This window comes from Nannizzia gypsea, genomic scaffold (genome assembly GCF_000150975.2).
Source record: "Nannizzia gypsea CBS 118893 supercont1.1 genomic scaffold, whole genome shotgun sequence".
Classification (NCBI taxonomy): domain Eukaryota; kingdom Fungi; phylum Ascomycota; class Eurotiomycetes; order Onygenales; family Arthrodermataceae; genus Nannizzia; species Nannizzia gypsea.
The window spans coordinates 5,149,768-5,168,648 of NW_003345201.1; the positions used below are offsets into that span (position 1 = coordinate 5,149,768).

At 51.7% G+C, this 18,881-nt stretch overlaps 9 protein-coding genes and 1 non-coding gene across 10 annotated transcripts; 5 read left to right on the plus strand and 5 right to left on the minus strand.

The window, feature by feature from the left end:
- Positions 1-102: 102 nt before the first annotated feature.
- On the minus strand, positions 103-1,959 carry MGYG_01893 (polyamine transporter 1; the record flags this gene model as incomplete). The annotated part of the gene is made up of 4 exons (XM_003177782.1): positions 103-114; positions 183-261; positions 324-1,442; positions 1,508-1,959. The coding sequence occupies 4 exons, from the start codon at positions 1,957-1,959 to the stop codon at positions 103-105; spliced, it is 1,662 nt and encodes a 553-aa protein (XP_003177830.1).
- Positions 1,960-3,747: 1,788 nt separating this feature from the next.
- On the minus strand, positions 3,748-6,498 carry MGYG_01894 (hypothetical protein; the record flags this gene model as incomplete). The annotated part of the gene is made up of 8 exons (XM_003177783.1): positions 3,748-4,099; positions 4,175-4,643; positions 4,709-4,795; positions 4,862-5,035; positions 5,108-5,411; positions 5,472-5,552; positions 5,621-6,346; positions 6,436-6,498. The coding sequence occupies 8 exons, from the start codon at positions 6,496-6,498 to the stop codon at positions 3,748-3,750; spliced, it is 2,256 nt and encodes a 751-aa protein (XP_003177831.1).
- A 612-nt stretch (positions 6,499-7,110) lies between these two features.
- MGYG_08952 (hypothetical protein) lies at positions 7,111-7,882 on the plus strand (the record flags this gene model as incomplete). The annotated part of the gene is made up of 2 exons (XM_003177784.1): positions 7,111-7,246; positions 7,524-7,882. 2 exons carry the CDS (start codon positions 7,111-7,113, stop codon positions 7,880-7,882), a joined length of 495 nt encoding a protein of 164 aa, XP_003177832.1.
- Positions 7,883-8,658: 776 nt separating this feature from the next.
- MGYG_01895 (hypothetical protein) lies at positions 8,659-12,509 on the plus strand (the record flags this gene model as incomplete). Its single annotated transcript, XM_003177785.1, has 2 exons — positions 8,659-8,676; positions 8,841-12,509. 2 exons carry the CDS (start codon positions 8,659-8,661, stop codon positions 12,507-12,509), a joined length of 3,687 nt encoding a protein of 1,228 aa, XP_003177833.1.
- An 863-nt stretch (positions 12,510-13,372) lies between these two features.
- Positions 13,373-14,163, minus strand: MGYG_01896 (hypothetical protein; the record flags this gene model as incomplete). The annotated part of the gene is made up of 2 exons (XM_003177786.1): positions 13,373-13,521; positions 13,611-14,163. 2 exons carry the CDS (start codon positions 14,161-14,163, stop codon positions 13,373-13,375), a joined length of 702 nt encoding a protein of 233 aa, XP_003177834.1.
- Positions 14,164-14,416: 253 nt separating this feature from the next.
- On the plus strand, positions 14,417-15,412 carry MGYG_01897 (mitochondrial 54S ribosomal protein YmL9; the record flags this gene model as incomplete). The annotated part of the gene is made up of 2 exons (XM_003177787.1): positions 14,417-15,227; positions 15,309-15,412. 2 exons carry the CDS (start codon positions 14,417-14,419, stop codon positions 15,410-15,412), a joined length of 915 nt encoding a protein of 304 aa, XP_003177835.1.
- A 339-nt stretch (positions 15,413-15,751) lies between these two features.
- On the minus strand, positions 15,752-16,394 carry MGYG_01898 (Coa1p; the record flags this gene model as incomplete). Its single annotated transcript, XM_003177788.1, has 2 exons — positions 15,752-15,847; positions 15,927-16,394. The coding sequence occupies 2 exons, from the start codon at positions 16,392-16,394 to the stop codon at positions 15,752-15,754; spliced, it is 564 nt and encodes a 187-aa protein (XP_003177836.1).
- A 300-nt stretch (positions 16,395-16,694) lies between these two features.
- Positions 16,695-17,295, minus strand: MGYG_01899 (hypothetical protein; the record flags this gene model as incomplete). Its single annotated transcript, XM_003177789.1, has 3 exons — positions 16,695-16,746; positions 16,868-16,893; positions 17,071-17,295. 3 exons carry the CDS (start codon positions 17,293-17,295, stop codon positions 16,695-16,697), a joined length of 303 nt encoding a protein of 100 aa, XP_003177837.1.
- A 231-nt stretch (positions 17,296-17,526) lies between these two features.
- Positions 17,527-17,642, plus strand: MGYG_10004. Its single transcript, XR_001951124.1, has one exon. It is a non-coding gene; the product is annotated as a 5S ribosomal RNA (ribosomal RNA).
- Positions 17,643-17,931: 289 nt separating this feature from the next.
- MGYG_01900 (hypothetical protein) lies at positions 17,932-18,686 on the plus strand (the record flags this gene model as incomplete). Its single annotated transcript, XM_003177790.1, has 4 exons — positions 17,932-18,016; positions 18,079-18,140; positions 18,195-18,525; positions 18,592-18,686. 4 exons carry the CDS (start codon positions 17,932-17,934, stop codon positions 18,684-18,686), a joined length of 573 nt encoding a protein of 190 aa, XP_003177838.1.
- Positions 18,687-18,881: the final 195 nt, after the last annotated feature.

Consider the following 18,881-nt stretch of genomic DNA (forward strand, 5'->3'; position numbering starts at 1 on the left):
CGAACTTGCTTTTAGCACGGATGCGGTGGCCGTAGAAATAGAAGATCACTGGGATCGGGCAGAGAGCCGCCGAGAAGCAGCCCAACAGCGTCCCTGCCCAATTTATTCCAAGACCTTTGAACTACAAAGATGTTAGACATGCCCGACAACCAAAGAAAAAAAAGGTGGGTAATAGGGCTCACCATGTACGAAGCAAAGAGAGGGAAGACAGCTCCGGCAAGGGATCGAAGAAGAGTGTTTGCTGCAATAGCAGATGCGGCACTAGACATGGATTAGTTAGCTGGATGGACGTGAAACTGAAAGGTTGCTCCGGTTGGACGTACAATAGCAGGTAGGCGTCAATTAAATAATTGAGACTCTGTAAGAAAATAACCAGCAGCCCAAACCCAGTGAGCACGCCAGAAGCAGTAGGCACCATCCAGTGTATGTCTGCCTTATACCCTGTCCATCCAAACCAGAAGAGACCAATGGAGAATGTCACTCCGCCGAGGATAACATGTGGCAATCTCCATTCAGGGACGGTTACGCCGCCGTTAGCTTCTAGCTTGCGTATATACCATGGCTGCGAGAGGATGATTGATGCACCACCGATGAGCTGGCCGAGGATCATGCCAAAGTAAGGTAGCCCACCAACACCTTTGTTGAACCCATGAATATGTTGAAAGACAAGCGGGTACGCGGTAAGGAAGAGGTATAGCAAGCCGTAGATGAAGGCCAAGTAGATGCTGAGAAGAAGGACAATAGGTTCAGTGAAGAGGATCTTGATTGGACGAGAGAAGTTCTTCTCTACGAGCTCGCCGAACTCGATTTCAATTTCCTCCTGTTTGGCATGGATACCCCAGTTCTTGGTCAGACGGCGGAGCTCAGCTGCCTTTTCGATGAGGACTACAGGCGGATATGTCTCTGCGAGGAAGAAGACATTGAGGATGAGTGCAGAAGCCCCCAGGATGCCAGGCAGGAAAGCAGTCCAGCGCCAGCCCAGGTAAGAATCGACTATGAAGCCACCAATAAAGGGTGCAAGCAAGGGTCCAGTGAACACGGTCATGGAGAAAGGGGTGATTGCAAGGCCACGAAGACGGTTGTCGAACATGTCTGAGAAGACGGCAGCCACGACGGCGACAGGACAGGCCCCGAAGAAGCCGCCGAAGAAGCGGCAGAGCATGACGGTCTGCAGGTCCTTGGCCGCTGCAAGGCCGAATTGGAAGATGGTGAAGCCAACGCTGCCCAGGATGATGGGAAACCGTCTACCACGAAGCTCGGAGAGCGGAGCCCAGACGATAGGCCCGGTAGCATAGCCCAGGACGAAGAGGGAGAGGCCGAGAACGCCTACTTCGGTAGAGACGCCGAAGTGGTGAGAGACTTCGAGAGTAGCAGTAGAAAAGATGCTGCTGGTAAAGGATGATATGATGGTTGTCCACGCTAGTATCAGTGCAGTGAATACCCTATAGCCGTTAAGTTAGCCTTGATCCATATATGATATTGCTGAAGAGGCATAACATATACTTACTTCCGCTTCAGAGACCAGTTCTGAGGGTGTAGAGGGTCATCCGGCCCGTCAAACTCGACGACATACTCTTCCTTCTCCGGCAGGGGAGGAGGATACGGCTTTCCCGCACCAAAAGGGGGCAGCGGTTTATCCAGGGGCCGTGATCTGGTAGAGCCGACGGTCTCGTTGTGCTGGCTGCGCTGGGTGGCCATGCGACTGAGCAAGGTCGGGTGGCGCTCCAGGTCGCGAGTCGTGGCCCGGGACATGCAGGCCGACATGTCGTACCCATTGCTGCCACTGTTGACTGCGTGGACGTCTGTGTGATGGGTTGCTATGGGCTCTAGGGCGGAGGAGCGGCCAGAGGAGCCGGAGCTGGACACGATAGAGTGGGAGCGGGAGGGGACGGGGGTCTCATAGTCTGGCCGGACGGGCGACTCGTCTGCCGCCGCCTTCTCGATATCCGGCTCGGGCATCGTGGGGATATATTGGTGGCTAGGGCGCTGAGGTTGAAGCTGGTGAGATGCGACCCTGCGACGGCCTCTGAACAGCTTTTCAGCCGATACCCGTAGATGATCGTGGACTTAGTTGGTTAACTATGCGACTGGCTGCCAAGCAGGCCGTTCCTCGGTACTGGCAAGCCCAATGGACAGAGGATGAGTCGTCCTCGCGAGCATCTACTCCGTATAACGCAGGAATATCTACAGGGGAGGAAGAAGCCCACAGAACTTGTCTTCGCGCTGCTCAAGGTCTTCTGCTGTTTAGGTAACTAGTGGGGGGCTGGTCAGGTTAGTTTGCCATCCCGGACGACAGTAGCTGCTCCCCCCACTGTCAAGATCAGCGGCCGAGATGCAGTCTCCTCGTCTTCTCATCCTCCTTCAGCTTGCTATCGCCATCGTATCTGTGATGCGACGCTTCTTCCTGTCTGTTCCTCCCTCCCGCCCGTCTATCTTCCTCTCTGTCTCTTATTTATTGAAGCTCGGCTGTCGTTGTTCTTTTTGCCGAGCGGTAAAACCGAGGCAGCTTAAACTAGTTTAGACGAAAACTTGCATTAGCTTGAGAATTTGAGTCTTCTTATTGGTCAGTGTGAAATATTTATCATGTGACACTAATAATACGACAAAGCGTTGTATTAGTTACATAAGCAGTTCTATCAAGAGTCCCTACTACTTGGCTCTGGAGTTTTCATTTTTCATACATTATCTAGGCGGTTGCAACATTTACCGATAGGTTCTGGCAGTTGCAGACGAAAGCTTGTATCTAACTACTGCTTCTTTGGCAGGTTGGAGTAAGATGTGGTGCTAAAGGAACAGGAACAGGAACAGGAACAGGACTAGTCACCCCACGCATCCATGGGTCTATTTCAAGGTTCTAGGGCCTAGTTATGTCCCGTGGGCATCGAGCCTTTTTTAAATTGTTGACTATTTACTCCGTATATATAATTGTGTTGAGGAAGATCGGTTTAACAACATATCTGAGTTCATACTAACTTGGTGCTGGATATCTTATATCAATATCAATCACGGCAATTTGAGATAGTTTGCTTGATAACTAGTGCCGTAAATATTGAAACGGTTAAACGTAGTATGCTCAACAAACCCATATTGTAAGAAGCAGAAGAAGTGGGCTACTTTCCCGGGTAGTGGCCCTCGTAAAGCGTAAAGGAGATTTTGTCAGAATAAGGGAGGTGACTTTAAGCAGTCTTTGGGATATTAACACGCCTTTAGCAACTCCCGAGGGCTCGGAAATGACAGTAACTCCACCCGCGAACCTGGTCCCTGGCAGCAGCTAAGCTCACCACTTGGCTAGAGAGCGAACTTGCCGTGAGACATGGCCGTCGCGTGGTAACTAGCTGGCAGTTGCCAGGCCGATGCTGGCGGTGGATATCGTAGTTATATATTGCAGTGGCGAAGGACCTGAGCCATCATTAACCGGATGGGTACGGTGGGTGGAAGGGCTCCTGGGACTCCCTTGCCATCCAGGCACCGCTTAAGCTTACATACTCTTATGCTTCGTTCTTCGTGCCGCCGACAAGTGTTTAATATAACGAGCTGTGGCTTGACGTCACGACACGCGCCTTGGAGCCATTGGCCAATGACGGCCGAGTTTTCTCCTTTCATCACGTAAGAGCGAGAGATGTGACTAATTGATTCCGCATTAGGAAATCGAGACTACACGGGAAGATGAAAAAACGGTCCTTCTCATGATCCTTCATTTAAATATCGTTGGGCTTTTTTAATCATCATCATAAGTGGAAAATACAACTAGTGAGCCTTAGCGACACCCGCTGCGTCAGCCTGGGCAATGATTCTCTTCTTGTACGCGTTGACGTCTCCGGGGAACTTCTCTACGGTTCCCTTGTCGCACACCCAGAGACTGGTGCAGACGTTCTGTACCATGGTCACGTCGTGGGAAACTATCAGGACACCGCCTTGGAATCTGTTGAGAGCATCCGTCAGGGCGTCCATGGCCTCGATATCGAGATGGTTGGACGGTTCGTCGAGGACGAGGATGTGTGGGTTTGTCAGGGATATGCAGGCAAATGCTACACGGGATTTTTGACCTCCGGAGAGAAGTTCGAGTTTCTGTAGGCCTGTCATGCCAGTAATGCCGAATCTAAAGATAAACAAAGTCAGCAGTGAGTTTCATAAATGAAAAAAAGAGAGGGGGGGGGAACCCTGGTAGACTCACGCTCCGAGATGCCGTCTGTACTCTTCCTCGGTCTTTCCGGGATAATTCTTAGCCATGAATCCTACAGCCGAGGTGGTCATGTCCAGGGCATCGACGTGGTGCTGGGCAAAGAAACCAATTCGGAGTCTTGGGTGTTGGGATATGAGTCCACCTGAGGGCTGTAGCCGGCCAGTAAGCAGCTTCAATACCGTTGTTTTACCAGCACCATTGGGGCCGACGATACCGATACGAGAATCCAGCTGGACGTCTAGGTCGACATTGCGAAGTAGGACGTTGTCCTTGGTATAGCCGAACGTGACGTCCGTCATCTGGATGATTGGAGGAGAAAGCTTCTCGACGTCGGGGAACTTGAAGTGAACGGTGTATTCGCTCTCTGGGGGTTCGAGAACCGGCATCTTTTCCAGTTTCTTGATCCTAGACTGGGCTTCAGCAGCCTTGGAGGCGTTGTATCTGAATTTGTCGATGAAGGCTGTCGTAAAAGTATAAGTTTATATTGCCGTTTCAAATACGGGGAGTTGGCCTGTGGTATCCTACCTTGTAGATGGGCTCTCTGGACCATTTGGTTTTCATATTCACGCTTGGCATTCTTCTTTCGTTCTTCCTTCGTAGCGTAGAATGAATCTAAGAAAGTCTGTTAGATATATATAGATAAATCGGTCAAAGAAAAGGTGTAAAAGACCAACGTACCGAAATTAGCACCCTTGTAGTAGTCCAGTCTCTCTGAGTGCTGGTGGATGATGTCTGTAGCGACTTCGTTGAGGAAGGCCCTGTCGTGAGAAACAACAAGGATGGTGCTGGGATAAGTTTGGAGGTAGTTGGAGAGGAAAGTAATGGACGGCACGTCCAACATGTTAGACGGTTCTGCAAGTAGTCAGCTTTCGGCTCAGCTTTTGGAAGTTTGAGAGAGCAAGTAAAGTAAGGAGTAGAACGCACCGTCGAGGAGAAGGAGGTCAGGTTCGCAGAAGAGAGCTCGGGCAAGGGCAAGTCGCATACGCCAACCACCAGAGAAGGTCTTGGTAGCGTACTTCTGGCGTTCGGGTGAGAAACCCAGGCCAGCGAGGATGCTGGCAGCACGAGGCTCGGCCTTGTCTGACTCCATCTCAGCCAGTTTGGCGTGGATATCAGAGAGAGTTACATCCAGGGCCTCTCGTTCCTGATCCAGCCGTATGGCATCTTTGGAGGTGTCTGCCATGGTAGACCGTTCGGCCTCGATGGCAGCCAATTGAGATGATATTTTCTACTCAGTCAGTATATATAGTATCTATGTATGGAAGTGAAGGATACGAGAATAAAGTACCTCTTGATCTGCAAGGAGACGCTTGCGCCAGACGTCTGCATCTAGAACTGCCTGTAGAGCCGGGGTATCATCACCAGTAATCTGTTTTCGTAGTCAGTATGTAAAAGAAAAAGAAGTGACAGGAAAAGGAGAATAAGAAAACTACTGACCTCTTGCTCGACGTGGAGAATGGAGATGTGAGTGGGAACGGCAATCTCTCTCCTACTGAGGGCACGCAGGAGGGTAGACTTTCCGATACCGTTCTGACCGACCATGCCGTAACGGCGGCCAAAGGCAAGCGAGAGAGTGGTGTCAGTGAGAATGCGTTTACCGCCGATGGAGACATCGACGCCGTCGACCTTGATGTCCTTGCTCTTGGACTGGGCGTCAGCACCGAGCTGCAGCGGGTTGACGGCCATGAAGAACTCCTCGTAGGACTGGGCGTCTGTGGGCTGTGAGATGAGCTTGGAGGCCTCGTACTCGACGTTCTTCATGATCTTGCGGTCCTGCTTGTCCCTGATCTTGCGCTCGGCCTTTTCGAGCTTCTTCTTGTCGACCCTGGACTCTACTTTGCGGGTATTGGCCGACTCGAGGTCGACGGTGACTCCTGAGAGGCCCAGGGTCGAGGAGATGTTGCGCTGCGAGCCGACGTGGATGGTCTGGTCGAGCTTCTTTGCAGCGGTCGAGGCCGTCAGCCTCTTCTCCGGGTCGACAGCGCTCAGGGTGGTGATGAACTTCTCCACCAGTTTGCGGACGGCCTCTTCGTTCTGGCTACTGAAGTCCCCCGAGGCCGAGACGAGCAGTGAGGACACCGTCTCTGCGGCCTCGGACAGCGGGGAGAAGCCGCCGTGCTCTTCATCTCCAGCATATGCTCTGGAGGCATGCGTGAGGTATCCCTAGGCAGAGTCAGCTGTGTCCATGCATGTCTTGTATACAATATCTATATCTATCAACCGGTCCCGTCGTCGTCTTCTTCTGGACTCACCACGGCGTAATCTGATATCACATGATCAATCGATGGGATTTGGGCTCTGATCTCTGCCTCCATCGTCGCTGGTATAAAGAAGACTTCTACTGCTTTACCTCTTTGCCTTATTTATATTGTGCTTCTTCTTCGTCTTCTCTTATTCCTCCTCGTCGTCGTCTCGTCTTCATCATCTTCATCTTCTTCTTTTGTGGTCTTTGGTGGTTATCTAATATTACGTAATACACCCAAAAAAGATAAAAATAAACAACAATAATTGATATTCAACGACGTTAATTGAGAATTGGGTGAGAATAAAAGAATAAAAGGAGACAGGAATTGAGAGACAGGAGGAGACAGGAGAGATAGGAGTGGGCAGAGAATCGTACAGAGTAGCTACTCCGTAACGTCTGTAGGACCGTCTGTCACCTTTGTCAGGCACGAGAGAGAAAGGGAGAAGCGACAATGATGCATATTCCTTTTCTCCGTGCAGCGTTTGACCGGTTGCTCCGTACATGTTGGTAGCTACTCCTGCTGCATCCTGTATTCCCCCCTTGCTCTGCCTGCTCCGGCCTGCATCTGCATCTCGTCTGCATCGGCTGCTTGTCCTGTCCTGTGCCTGTCCTGTGCCTGTGAGACTGGCTCTGCTGTAGAACCTGGCATCAGCAGCAGCTGCGGCCGTCCCTGTCCCATCCCATGTACGATGGCGCATCCGGCAACGCTGTCGACCCGCCAACCAACCAACTTCGCTCCTCTCGTCTCGTCTCTCGCTCGCTGAATCAACATCCTGGTGCAGCATCAGCCAGCAGCAGCGAGACCAGGGCCCACGGAGGTATAAATAAATAATAGTAAAGTAAATAGTAAACAAGAGGTGAGCGCGGGCAGCAGCCAAAGAGAGGGCGAGGAGCGAGCAAGATGGGGATGCTCTGCCGCCATCTTGAAACAGGGCCCCCAATCCTGCTTTGCCTTTGCCTGCTTGCCCCCTGAGCCCCAGCAGCACACGCTACACTAGCTCGACCAAGCAAGCCCAGGCAGGGACCAGGAAGAAAGAAGAAAGACGAAGAAGGGCGAGAGACGAAGGGACAGGACCAGCTAAAAGGCGATGCCAGCACGACGGAGACGCCAAGTTGGCAAGCCGGGCCGTCGATTGGCTGCAACCGGGGGGAGGCAGGAGGATTGCTGCGATGCTGGAGATGCTGAGATCTGCCTTCTCGCGCTCTCCTTTTTAGCCTTCGCTTCGTCCCTTCTGGCGCCAAAGAAGGAAGAAGAAGCAGCAGCTGGAAAAAGCAAAGAAAGGGGATGGTCGAGCATCCCGTCTCGTCTCAGGCGGTCCCTTTTGATATCGTCGTCCAATTATCACCAGCCATCACTATCACCGCCGTATCAATATCACCGCCAGCGTCAGTCACCAGCATCAGCATCGACACCGATATCAACATCGGCATCGACATCTCGTCTGGCTGTCTAGAGTCTTGATTGACTGTCTGCCTGCCTGTTATCTGTCTGTGTCTCGCTGTCAGTCTGGAATCAACTCAGCAGCCCATCCAACGTATATCAACCACACTCACTTGTCGCTGTCAAATGCTCCCCTCCGTACTCCGTATCTTGCTTGCCCTGTAACTAACCAGCCCAGGCGGCCTAACGAGATCCACGTCTCTCTCTTCCAAGGCGCCGGCTGCTCAAGATCCAACTTTTGCCTGTCTTGTCTCTTGCTTCTTCTTCTTCTCCTGCTCGTCTTCCTCCACCAGGAAGAAAGAAAAAAACCCTCCTTGAGCCGCCGCTCATCTCGGGCATAATCAGATCTCAGCTCGCTTGTCGCTTTTGTCCCTTTCTTTTCTTTTCTTCTTCCTGTCCTTCGTCCTCGTCCTCGTCCTCGTCTTTTGGTCTCGCTGGGCCGTTCCTGATGGAGTCGTAGCAGCGGAAGAACGAACAGCCACAACCTCTCATCCCTGCGTCTCTTGCAAGGTTGCGCCGGCTCTTCTCTTCGTCTCCTTCTTCGTCACTTCTTCGGCCGTCTTTCGGTTGTCGTTCTGTTGTTGTTATTGTTGTTTGTTTATCGATGTCGCCGCGAGCTCCAACTCTTCGCCGTCCACCACCATGACTCCGACATAACGAGAGCTGCCGGATGCTCAGTCTCGCGCTTCCTCGCTTTCTCTTCTTCCTCCTCTTCTCTTCTTCTCTTTCTTCTTCTCTTCCTTGTATTTTCTTGTCTCTGCCTTCTTTTCCTTCTTCCGCGTCGTCTTGATGGAGTTTGTGCCTGCGGTGAGTCTCCAGCCTCTTCTTTTTCACGACTCCGACATCTACGCTGCATCACCTACATCTACACCTACATCGCCTACATATCTACTACATCTACCACGCCTACCTCCGTCTACTTCTACCTACATCTATCTACTTCTACTTCCACGGCGATACTGACTGATTAGCTGTGTGCTGCGGGCACAATTGGCATCGCTCCCGCCGGACTCGCCCTGGGCCGCCCCGAGGCCAGCACCGCCAGCAGCACCGCCAGACGCCCCTCGGCCCTCGCATACCAACGAGCATCCTTCTTCGCCGGCCAGCCTGCTGAGGCCTCGCTGCAGTCGCCTCTCGCGCCGCTGTCTCCTCTGTCGCTGCCGCCCGTCTTCTCTCCGCTGCATGAGCCCGAGAGCCAGCTGAGCCCGTCCAGCTCGCTCAGCCCGCGCCGCCTGCCCCTGGACGAGGAGCTCTCGACCGCCGCGAAGCTGGACGCCCTCATCCAGCGGACAGACGAGAAGATCCTCCTGCGGCCGCGGCGAGAGAACAACCAGACCGTCCTGGCCCGCGATGTCGAGATAGAGCCCGAGCAGGCGCCCGCTCTCGATCCCTCAGCCTCTGCGCGGCCGTCCTCTTCCTGGGTGCGCCGCCTGTCCACCATCACCTCCTCCGTCTACGGCACCACCAGCTCCGCCGTCAGCTCGCGGCCGCAGTCTCCCTCTGTCAACGGCTCGACGGCCCCATTCTTCCCCCAGAAACAGCATCGCAGCAATCGATCCTCCCTGCCGCCAAACAAGCTCGTCAAGCGCTCGACCTCCCAGCTCGATTTCCCAGACTCCCCTACCTCCCCCTGCTACAGCCAACACCCCTACCACGACTCCTCGAGGCCGCGCCGCTCAAACTCCATCATCCGGCGCCCGGCTACCAGCCATCAACGGAGCGCTGCTGCTGCTGCTGCCATGAGGAACCGCTCTGCTACCGAGTCCAACGTCCTGGACGCTGCTGGCTGCTTGGTGCCGCCGCACACTTCCTGCTCTTCGTCGTCCCCCCTGGCGTCTCCCCATCATCTCCATCCTCGTCCGCTTTCTTCTACCTTTCCTTCTGCTTCTTCTGCTCCTGCTCCTTCTGCTCCTCCAGGGGAACCCGTCTGGCGCCCTTACTTTCGCGGAATCGCTTCCAACTTCTCCTCCATCCGCACGCGGCGGCGGTCCTCTTCGGTCAGACAGAGGCGCGAGCGCTCCCAGCAGCAGCTTCATCTTCTGCTCGAGCAGCCTGACGTCGTGCCCACCCTCGTCCTGGCATCCGCCATCAAGCCCCAGGATGCCGCTCATACTCCTCCTCGCTTTAGCTCCAGTTTCAAGTCGTCAGAGCAGCCCCGCCAGCATCTGCATCAGCATCAGCGCCAACCGTCAGACCTAGCTTCTTGGAGCAGAGCTGTCCCCGTTGCGCGCAGCCAGGTCTCTCGCATGCTGAGTTCAAAAAAAGAGCAGGATTCGGAGACAGAGACTGAGGCCGAACCTGAATCAGAACCTGAGCCTGCTCTGTTACTGTCAACTTCAGCGCCCCTGACTCCCTTTGCAGCAGAATCAACGACAAAAAACCCTCCTCAGCCGTGGGAAGAGTCGATAGCTAAGCTGCAGCGGCGGCAGCAGCGTGCCTCCCTCGACCTGAAACGCAACCCGCATTCAGACAGTGAGGTCCGGACCAGCAAGAGTGAGCGGCTGAGCGGGAACTCGATGCGCTCGCGGCGGAGGAAGAACATCACCGACCCTGACATATTTCAACGGCCGGCCACTTCCCACCACCACCAACAACAACATCAACACCAACACCAACCACTACATCTACGTCTACATCATAACCAGCGGCACGATCCTGATGATCACTTCGATACTAACCACGGCGATAACAGCCACCACGACCAATCAGAGGACCAAGACCCCCTCGAGCCCGTATCCCCCAAGACGGTCTCAAAGGCTAAGCCTCGCCTACGGCATTTGCCACAGTTCCACGACCTGCGCAACGAGCTCCTGAACGAAAGACGGTCAGCGCCGTCCTCGGCCTCTGGCTCCAGGCAGTCATCTGCCGAGCAGAAGATCTACAGCGCACCACGAGACCGCGACCGAGACCAGCGGCTCTCCGTGACTGCGTCAGACCCGGCGTCGACCGTCCCCGGCTCTGATAATGATACCCGCATCTTCTCGTCCGGCGAGGAAGACGAGACCGACTGCCACAGCGACACCATCTTCGACTCCTACCCGACGCGCGCCACAAGCAGCAACAAGTCGACGTCCACCCCCCGGGGGCCCAGGATAGATACCCTCTTCGACAAGCCCGACGACGTCACTGTCACTCCAAAGCAGCAGCAACAACCACAAAACTACTATCCAGATGAACTGCACTTGTCTTCGTCGGTCGTCTCGTCGGTTCGGAAGAGGTCAGACCTAGTCGTACTCGACGCCCTCGGCCATAATAACGGCAGCCTGAGGCACGCCTCGTCCTCAGAGGCTGCCGTCCGGAGAATGTCGCCCTCGCCCAAGACCGTCATCACCGGCCCATCCCAGCGAGCCAGCCGGAAGTCCAGCTACTTTCCTGCTCCCTCAGCCGACAGCGCAGAGAAACTGCGGTTTTTCGCCGAGACGTCGGATGATGATTATGACGACGACGACGACGACGACGATGACTTCCCCATGGCGCTTAACTCGCCCCCTCACTCCAGGTCGGCTATCACGCTGTCAAAGGCATCGGAGGCCGGCTCGAGGATGAGCGTGTTTGACTGGTCGGAGCAGCAGAAGCCTTCCAAGGACGGCGACAGCGCTGGGTATCGGCCAAAGACCGCGCATGAGAAGAACCTGCTTGACTTGCGCGGAGGACGCTCGACCGCGCGCAGTGCACCCAACACTCTCCATCTCAGAAGCCAGAGTGTGCCCATCGCAACGAAGGAGTCGACGGGGCAAAAGGACGCCGGCTTCCCTCTCAAGTTCGGCACCTGGGGGCTCGGCAACAAGGGTCCCAGCGAAGACTGGGATGGCGACTTCGACTTCGAGGACTCGGATGACCAGCCGTTCCCTGGCTCCCTGGCCAACGGCAAATGCTCTACCAGCAGCATGAAGGTTCCCCAGGCTATATTGGATCGGCAGGAGAGCGTACATGGCCAATACGGCCTCGTCCAGGAACTCACCGTCCTGGTCGAGGAACTCAAGCGACTCCAGGCCCAGGCCAAAGCGCTGAACATCCTGGAAGGCCAGTCCGGAGAATTATGGAAAGAGGCACAGGGGATCATAAACCTTGCAACCCTTGAAGAAGACGATGACCAACCACGTTCAAACGGCTGCAGCAGCAGGCATCAACGCCAGCGATCCTCATCAGCCACAACGTTTGACTCGGGTAACTTTGGCCTGGAAGCTTCCCCTGAGCCCATGCCCATGGCCACCAAGCAGAACAGTAACGAGAGCCAGGGCCAGGGCAAACAGTCCTCTCCTCTTCCCGGCAAAGAAAACGCCGACCCAAGCGCCAATATCAACGCTACTTTCCCGTTGTCCAAGAAGCCACGCAGAGAGTCCTCAGTCAGAGCAAGATCAGTGCTAGATAACATTCATCATCTCCGAGAGCTTCACAACGGCAACTCGACCGCCTCTCTACCAACCCATGATAGCCAGCAGCGCTTCGCCTTTGATACCCAGTCACTCCGTGATCTCGTCGTCCGTGCCGGCGCCATAACTCGCTCTCTAAAGGACATCGTCCGCAAAGCAGAAGGAGTCTACGTCCCGTCCGATACAAACTATCTCACCCCCGACCCACCCTTCAGCCAAATATTCGTCCATCCTTCACAACCTATACCTGCGAATGGACTCTCCTGAACCCTTCCCCAAGCTTTCACCAGGTCAACAAAACAGCATGATATAAACCAAACACCCCCCCTCGGGCTGGAATTGTATTTTCAATTCTCCTCCTCCCCGCCTTATCTCTTTCTTTTCCCGCTCCGTCCCGCCTGAGGAGGTACTCTAATGACCCGTTATGGCTCAATGTGTCATGTGCACTCTAAAAGAAAGATAATATCACCCCCGGCTTCACGGCCCCTTTTTCCTTTCGCATCGACTAATACTGTCTCTCTGTCCATGCCTCTCCTTACTTTCTTCTTTTAACCAAAAGCTGCCGTTCCTTTACTGTACAATCCAAAAGATCTTTTCCCTTTTCTTTTTCTCGTCTCATTTGCATATTTCTTGTTCCTTTTCCTATTTGTCGTTTCCTTTTTCCCTTTTCTTCCAATTTCCTTCTGCTTGCTTTGCTTTTAGCCGGTAATGACTGAGTTGTGGGTTTCTCCTTTTCTTGTCTTGTAGGAAGTAATATTCTGCTTCCAACCCCCCTTTTTTTTCTTTTCTGTCGCTGTTTCTTTGATCATTCGGGAAGGCTTATGTGATAACGTCTGCTTTGCTTGCGTTTTTTGCTGGCTTGGATGGACCCTATAGACGCTTCATCACCGCTTGGTATGAATTTCGCTGAATAGCTGTACACGAACAAACCAGAGAATTATAAATGGAATGAGTGAACATGCCCTTGAATGGTGTCTTTCTTGTCCAGCCAATAAAATAAATGTTTAGGTGGATATTCTAGTTGTATAAATACAGAGGGGTGTTGCGCTGGGAATCTGTCTATCAAATGCCAAATGTATACAGAGGTGAGAATGGTAGAAGGCAGAGGGTGGAAATGCAGTAGCCTGGAATCAATTCTTGGGTTTCCGTTTACCGATATTCCAGCCCCAGCTTCGTAGCTTCTTGACGATTTTAGGTGTCACCGCTGCTGTAAGCGGTACTCGGAAGAAGATGAAGCTCTTATGTATGGCGTATGCAAGCGCAAGTTGTGTCCATATACCTATGCATCAGATTAGCAACTGGCCAACAACATAGCTGTTTAAAAGAAAAGAACGAAAGAAAGGCCAACAAGCAAACAAAATAACGTACTTGCTTCTCCCTTAACAGCTTTCTGCGCTTCTTCAATATCATCCGCAATGCCTATCTCGTCTTCTTCTTCTGGTCGAGGAGGCGCATCCCCTTCTTTGCTAGGCCATATCTTCGCTATGGCATCCTTCACGGATCCCACAATGATATGCTCATAATGTCCTATGCGATCAACGCCTAACAACCGCACAGCAGCGAAGCAGAACGGGAAATCCAGCGCTGATAGGAAGAAGTAGATTCCTAGAGCCGCCCAGCCATATTCGCGGGAAAGCGTGCGCATGCGCTGTGAAAACGAGGGTTTTGCAGTGTTGTTGCTGTTTGTAGAGTTCGAGCGAGTGAATGGTCGGTGTGTATATGGTCTTCTTGAAAACTGAGGGCGGATATATCTAACGGGAGAGGATGTTGATATTGTTGACTGCTGCTGTCGTTGTAGTATGCGTGAGCTCTGGCGGAGGCCTATCCATGACGGGGACGGTCGGGACAGCTGTGGTGATCTGAAGGCTGCGGAAAGCAGCTGTCTAGCTGGCTCTCTAGCCAGTCCGCGCGAGGATATCATCTTTTCTAGTTATCTTCTAGTAACCTGCTGCGTTCCAAGTTGTCTCTTCTTGTCCTTGCTTGTTGTGCCTGAGATATCAAAAATAAAAAAACAGCCAGAGACGAAGTCATGTCTTGGCGTTTAAGCTTGGCGCGAAGCCTAAAGGTCGAATTTCGTTTTTTGATCGTTGATATAAGTAAATTTTTGGAGAGCGAGAAAACCGCCTGCATCGTCGAATTGAACGCGGAGACTTGAGTAGGATAACGAAGGAAACATGCCGCCGCGGCTACCTCGAGGCTCTCTGCAGCAATTGTTGGCGCCCGTCACATCCTCACAGCTATGCAGCAATCCATCCAGAATCGCCGTGACCACGGCCATACGGTCCTTTGGCATCAAGCCAATGTATCCTCCCAAAGTCAACATTAAACCTCTCGACCCAGACGTACCGATCCTCACGTCGCATCCTATAGCGGCTCATCTACGGAAAGCTGCCACTCTGCCTCTCCGGACGGGAGCCCTTGCCATCAAGAAGGGAATGACGGCCATCTACGATCCTGAGACTGGCGTACGGACTCCGTGTACTGTTCTCCAATTAGACGGTGCTCAGGTTGTTTCACACAAGACGTTCGAGAAGAATGGCTACTGTGCAGTCCAGGTCGGGTCTGGGTTTAAATATGAGAGAAACGTGACAAAGCCGATGTTGGGCCATTTCAGCGCAAACGGCGTCTCGCCTAAACGACATATACATGAATTCAGAGTCAAGGATGAAGCTGGTTTATTACCAATCGGAGAAGTTATCAACGCCGATTGGTTCCAAGAGGGCCAATACGTCGATGTTCGGTCCAACAGCCGTGGAATGGGATTTGCCGGTGCTATGAAGAAATGGGGTTTCCACGGTCAGGACAGGAGTCACGGTGTCAGTTTGACGCATCGTTCCCTCGGTTCTACGGCTCCTTCCCAGGGAGGTGGTTCTCGAGTATACCCCGGAAAGAAGATGCCTGGACGGATGGGAAACCATCAGGTAACACTGCAAAGCTTAAAGGTGTTGAAGGTTGACGCTGAAAAGGGCATTGTTGTTGTTAAGGGTGAGTTTTTGCCTATCCACGTTATTCAATTCTATGGTCTTTTCTTCTAGGCGGTTTGTGCTAACAGATATGGTTTATCAGGGGGTGTTGCTGGTCCCAAGGGACGCTGCGTCAAGATCCAAGACGCAATCAAGAAGCCATGGCCGAAAATCGAGGCTGCACAGCCTGCTACAGCTAAGGAATGAGCGTTGTATTGTTTCATGAAATTCTTCTTTATCTACTGTACAATAGCCCTTCAGAGTGGCGTTTAACTGTGTATTTTTTTTTCACCCATCTTCCAAATATCAGGGATATGCATGAATGTAATTTGGATTGTCCAGGCGTTTAGCTTGCCTTTTCCCTCTTTTGTTTCCAAGTAATCACCTTCTGCATCTCTTCAAAGTGAAAATATTATAATGGAGCGACCTCCATGATCCTATGCTTTCCAAACGCCATGCCAAGTTATACAATTATACAACCCGTAGGGTAAAAAGGGGTGATGTGAGTTATAGGCCCTTGGGCCGAGAGTAACGCAATTAATCTCTTTATATTGCGCCTTTGAATGGGTCGTCTTCGGTGTGGTTGAGTAGCGGCACGGACGTACCATCTTCCATCTCAAGGCTCCATACCTCGGTAACAAACTGCATAAGTGTTACGTTAGTAAATCCATGTTCACAGCCAATATATGCAACTCCGATGTAGATGACGGGAAGTCCTTACGTAGCCTAATCTGCTTTCTCTTATGCTCTTGAATCGCATCTTTCCCTTCCCGCGGGTTCCCTTAACCCAGAATGAAATGTCAATTCGGCCATGGAGCTGGTTCATCTCCCCGCTTATCCATGGTATCTTCTGTGCAAAATATATCTCATCACCGAGTAACTCCCGGGCCTGGGGAGAATGTCGTAGAGCATACAGCGTACTGCTAACAATGCTGGACGAAGACTTCTGGTAATTGAATATCGCCAGACTTGATACGCCAATTATCGCAAGAAATATTGGTATAGTGCGTAGCCATTGTCTGTGGGAGCCGAGTGAAGGTAATTCTCGGTCAGCTCGTCGTGAGAGTAAAGGGCCGCTGTTCGGCTGAGGGGGCGCGATGAGGGTGCGGCGTGCGGGTATCGGCGAGTGCAGAGAGACCCTGGGCTTCAGCAGTAGCCGATAGCACCGTAGGCCCCGTATGGAATTCATGGCTGTCGCACGCAGTCGGCTGGGGTGACTTGCTTGACTTGATCTTTAATCGTTGCGGCTTCTGCGCTTCTCTTCGTGCTTGATGTAAATGTAAGCTTTGATTATATAATAATTTGGTCATGTGATCACCATTTTCACCATATAAAGCGCAAACGACTCCTTGATTCTATTCTTTGCTCGTGGTTCTGCTGCGCTGCGCTGAAATATTGATGCACACGGAAAGTCGCTACTAAATACAATCCAATTGGCCTTTCATATACCCTTGGCTATCGCCACAGTGTTTTGAAAAGCAGGGCATTTTTAATGACTAACTGCAATACCCTTGTCAACTTCAATACCCTTGGTCAACTTCCTAGCATTGTTAATACGGCCTTCACTTTTGCGGATAAACGAGGCACCTACGGAGTACAGCACAGGATTTTTTGTATTTACGGATCAGGGTTCTCAGTGTGCCCGTATGGGAGCTGAACTACTCAATTATTGCCCAACCACCCTCCGTCTATTCGGGCTCCTGTGACTTTATGAGAAAGTAAAAAAGGGGCAATCTCAACGACAGTGCATATCTATGAGAGCCTTGAACGAAGGGCCATGTAGAAGTCCCTTTGCATTCGGGCGATCCACGATGCACAATTCCACCAGAATGTAGGTTTGCTAAAGCTTATAGTGACTGTCTCACAGCAGACATGCGACTGGCCATAGGTATTTCCCTTCCAGCATGAGAGTCAAGACATAGGCAACGTAGGGGAAACACGAGAGCCCGGTGGTTCGAGTCTCTGCCACGAAGGGGAAATGTTGATAGGTAGACAACAAGGCCGGAACCATCCCTCATACTGTTCTGTATCTCCTCCTGTGCATGGTATTCATGCTCTCTTGAATCTCCCGCAGCAAGGGCCACGTTCATATTCTTTGTAGATCATAAGCCATCCAGAGGCATCCTCGGTAATCCGGGAGCAATGTCAATAGAGCATTGGGTATCTGTCTTCAGGCTAGCCATTATCTGCGCTCTCATACACTGTGGAGGGATAGATGTGGTATTAGAGATGTGAAGATGACTATAAAGGGTGATATCTTCAGGCAATGACTGGGCTATTTTTCCACTATATATATCCACTCCTTCTATGTTCCAGTACATGCGACCACAGGAAGTGGAAAACAGAGCTTCCCGTCCGCTCAGCTGTACTTAAGCCACTTGCCGGTCGGTTAGTAGTTGGGTGGGTGACCACCAGCGAATCCCGACTGTCGCATGTATAGTTTTTTTTGGCGTTTTTTGCTGTTTTCTGGCTCTCTGATGGTCACAGTAACTTAACTGCGCAGCAATATCTGGTCGCGGCTTCAAAATATGGATGTTTACAAGGTCGAATGAAATCACAGAAAAGTGGTTTTGTTGGGCGTAACTAGCTGCAGCAGTCACGTGCAGTCGACTTTGTCAACGTCAGGCGCATTTGGAGGCATCAATTTGATACTTTGGAAAACCAGACATATTTTTTTAGAAAGGACTAAGGACTATCGGTTGGGGAGGAGAAATAGGCTACTTGTCATGGCATCTACACGGCTACGGAAGACATTCAAATATCCAGACTCGGACGGCGATGATGATACACGTCCAGAACTAGATGACCAAGGTTTGTGCTGTGGAATGTAGCTATGGCAGCCTAAACGTACCCAGTCGCTTACAGATGTGTAGAACAGGAGGCTTTGATTGAATCCTTGCGCAGGGATAATGAGACGGCAAACGCTTTCTACCAGGTACCTAGTATCCAACCCTATGCTTTCATTCAGGGAGCTAACGAGATACTGTAGGTCGTGCTAGCTGTGATACCTTGCATATCTAGTTGCATCTTCATACCCACAATAATATCATTCAACTCTGCGTTTTGGGACAGGACTTCGGCATTTCTTAGTGCCGCCTCTCTCCTGTGGACGGCCTATTATATGAAATATACCCGTCTGCCTCAAAATAAACCCAAAGGAAGACGCTCTATCAGCCTATCGGAGGAGAAAGAAGACCCTATTAGCCGATATACAGTAACAGTTAACGCTGTGATTTCTCTCTTCCTGGCACTCTCCGGATTCCTAAGTTTCCAAAAGGACCCGGGCAATGCATACCATATCTTATATATTGTACCAGCCGGTAATACTCAGTCCTTTATATTAACTACTTGGTGTTTTTGCCAAATGCTAAGTCGCCTCATTATAGTTGTGTTATTCACCATCGTAGCGGCTAGGAGAACCATGGTTTCAGTCGACCTTGACGAATTAGAGCACCTGCGGTACGAATATAAAGGAGCGTAATGATGCCCTCAAAATGGTATACATTTATGATAGATAATTTGTATTTGGCAATCCCCAAATCATGTCCGAATCTACCGAGCAGAATCAACCATATGACGGCATACCATCGACTTTAATGATTAAGGCTTCTGTTGGCGGTTACTTGTATTTTCCATTACACTTTGATTTAAGATAGATAGCAAACCCAAAACAGGG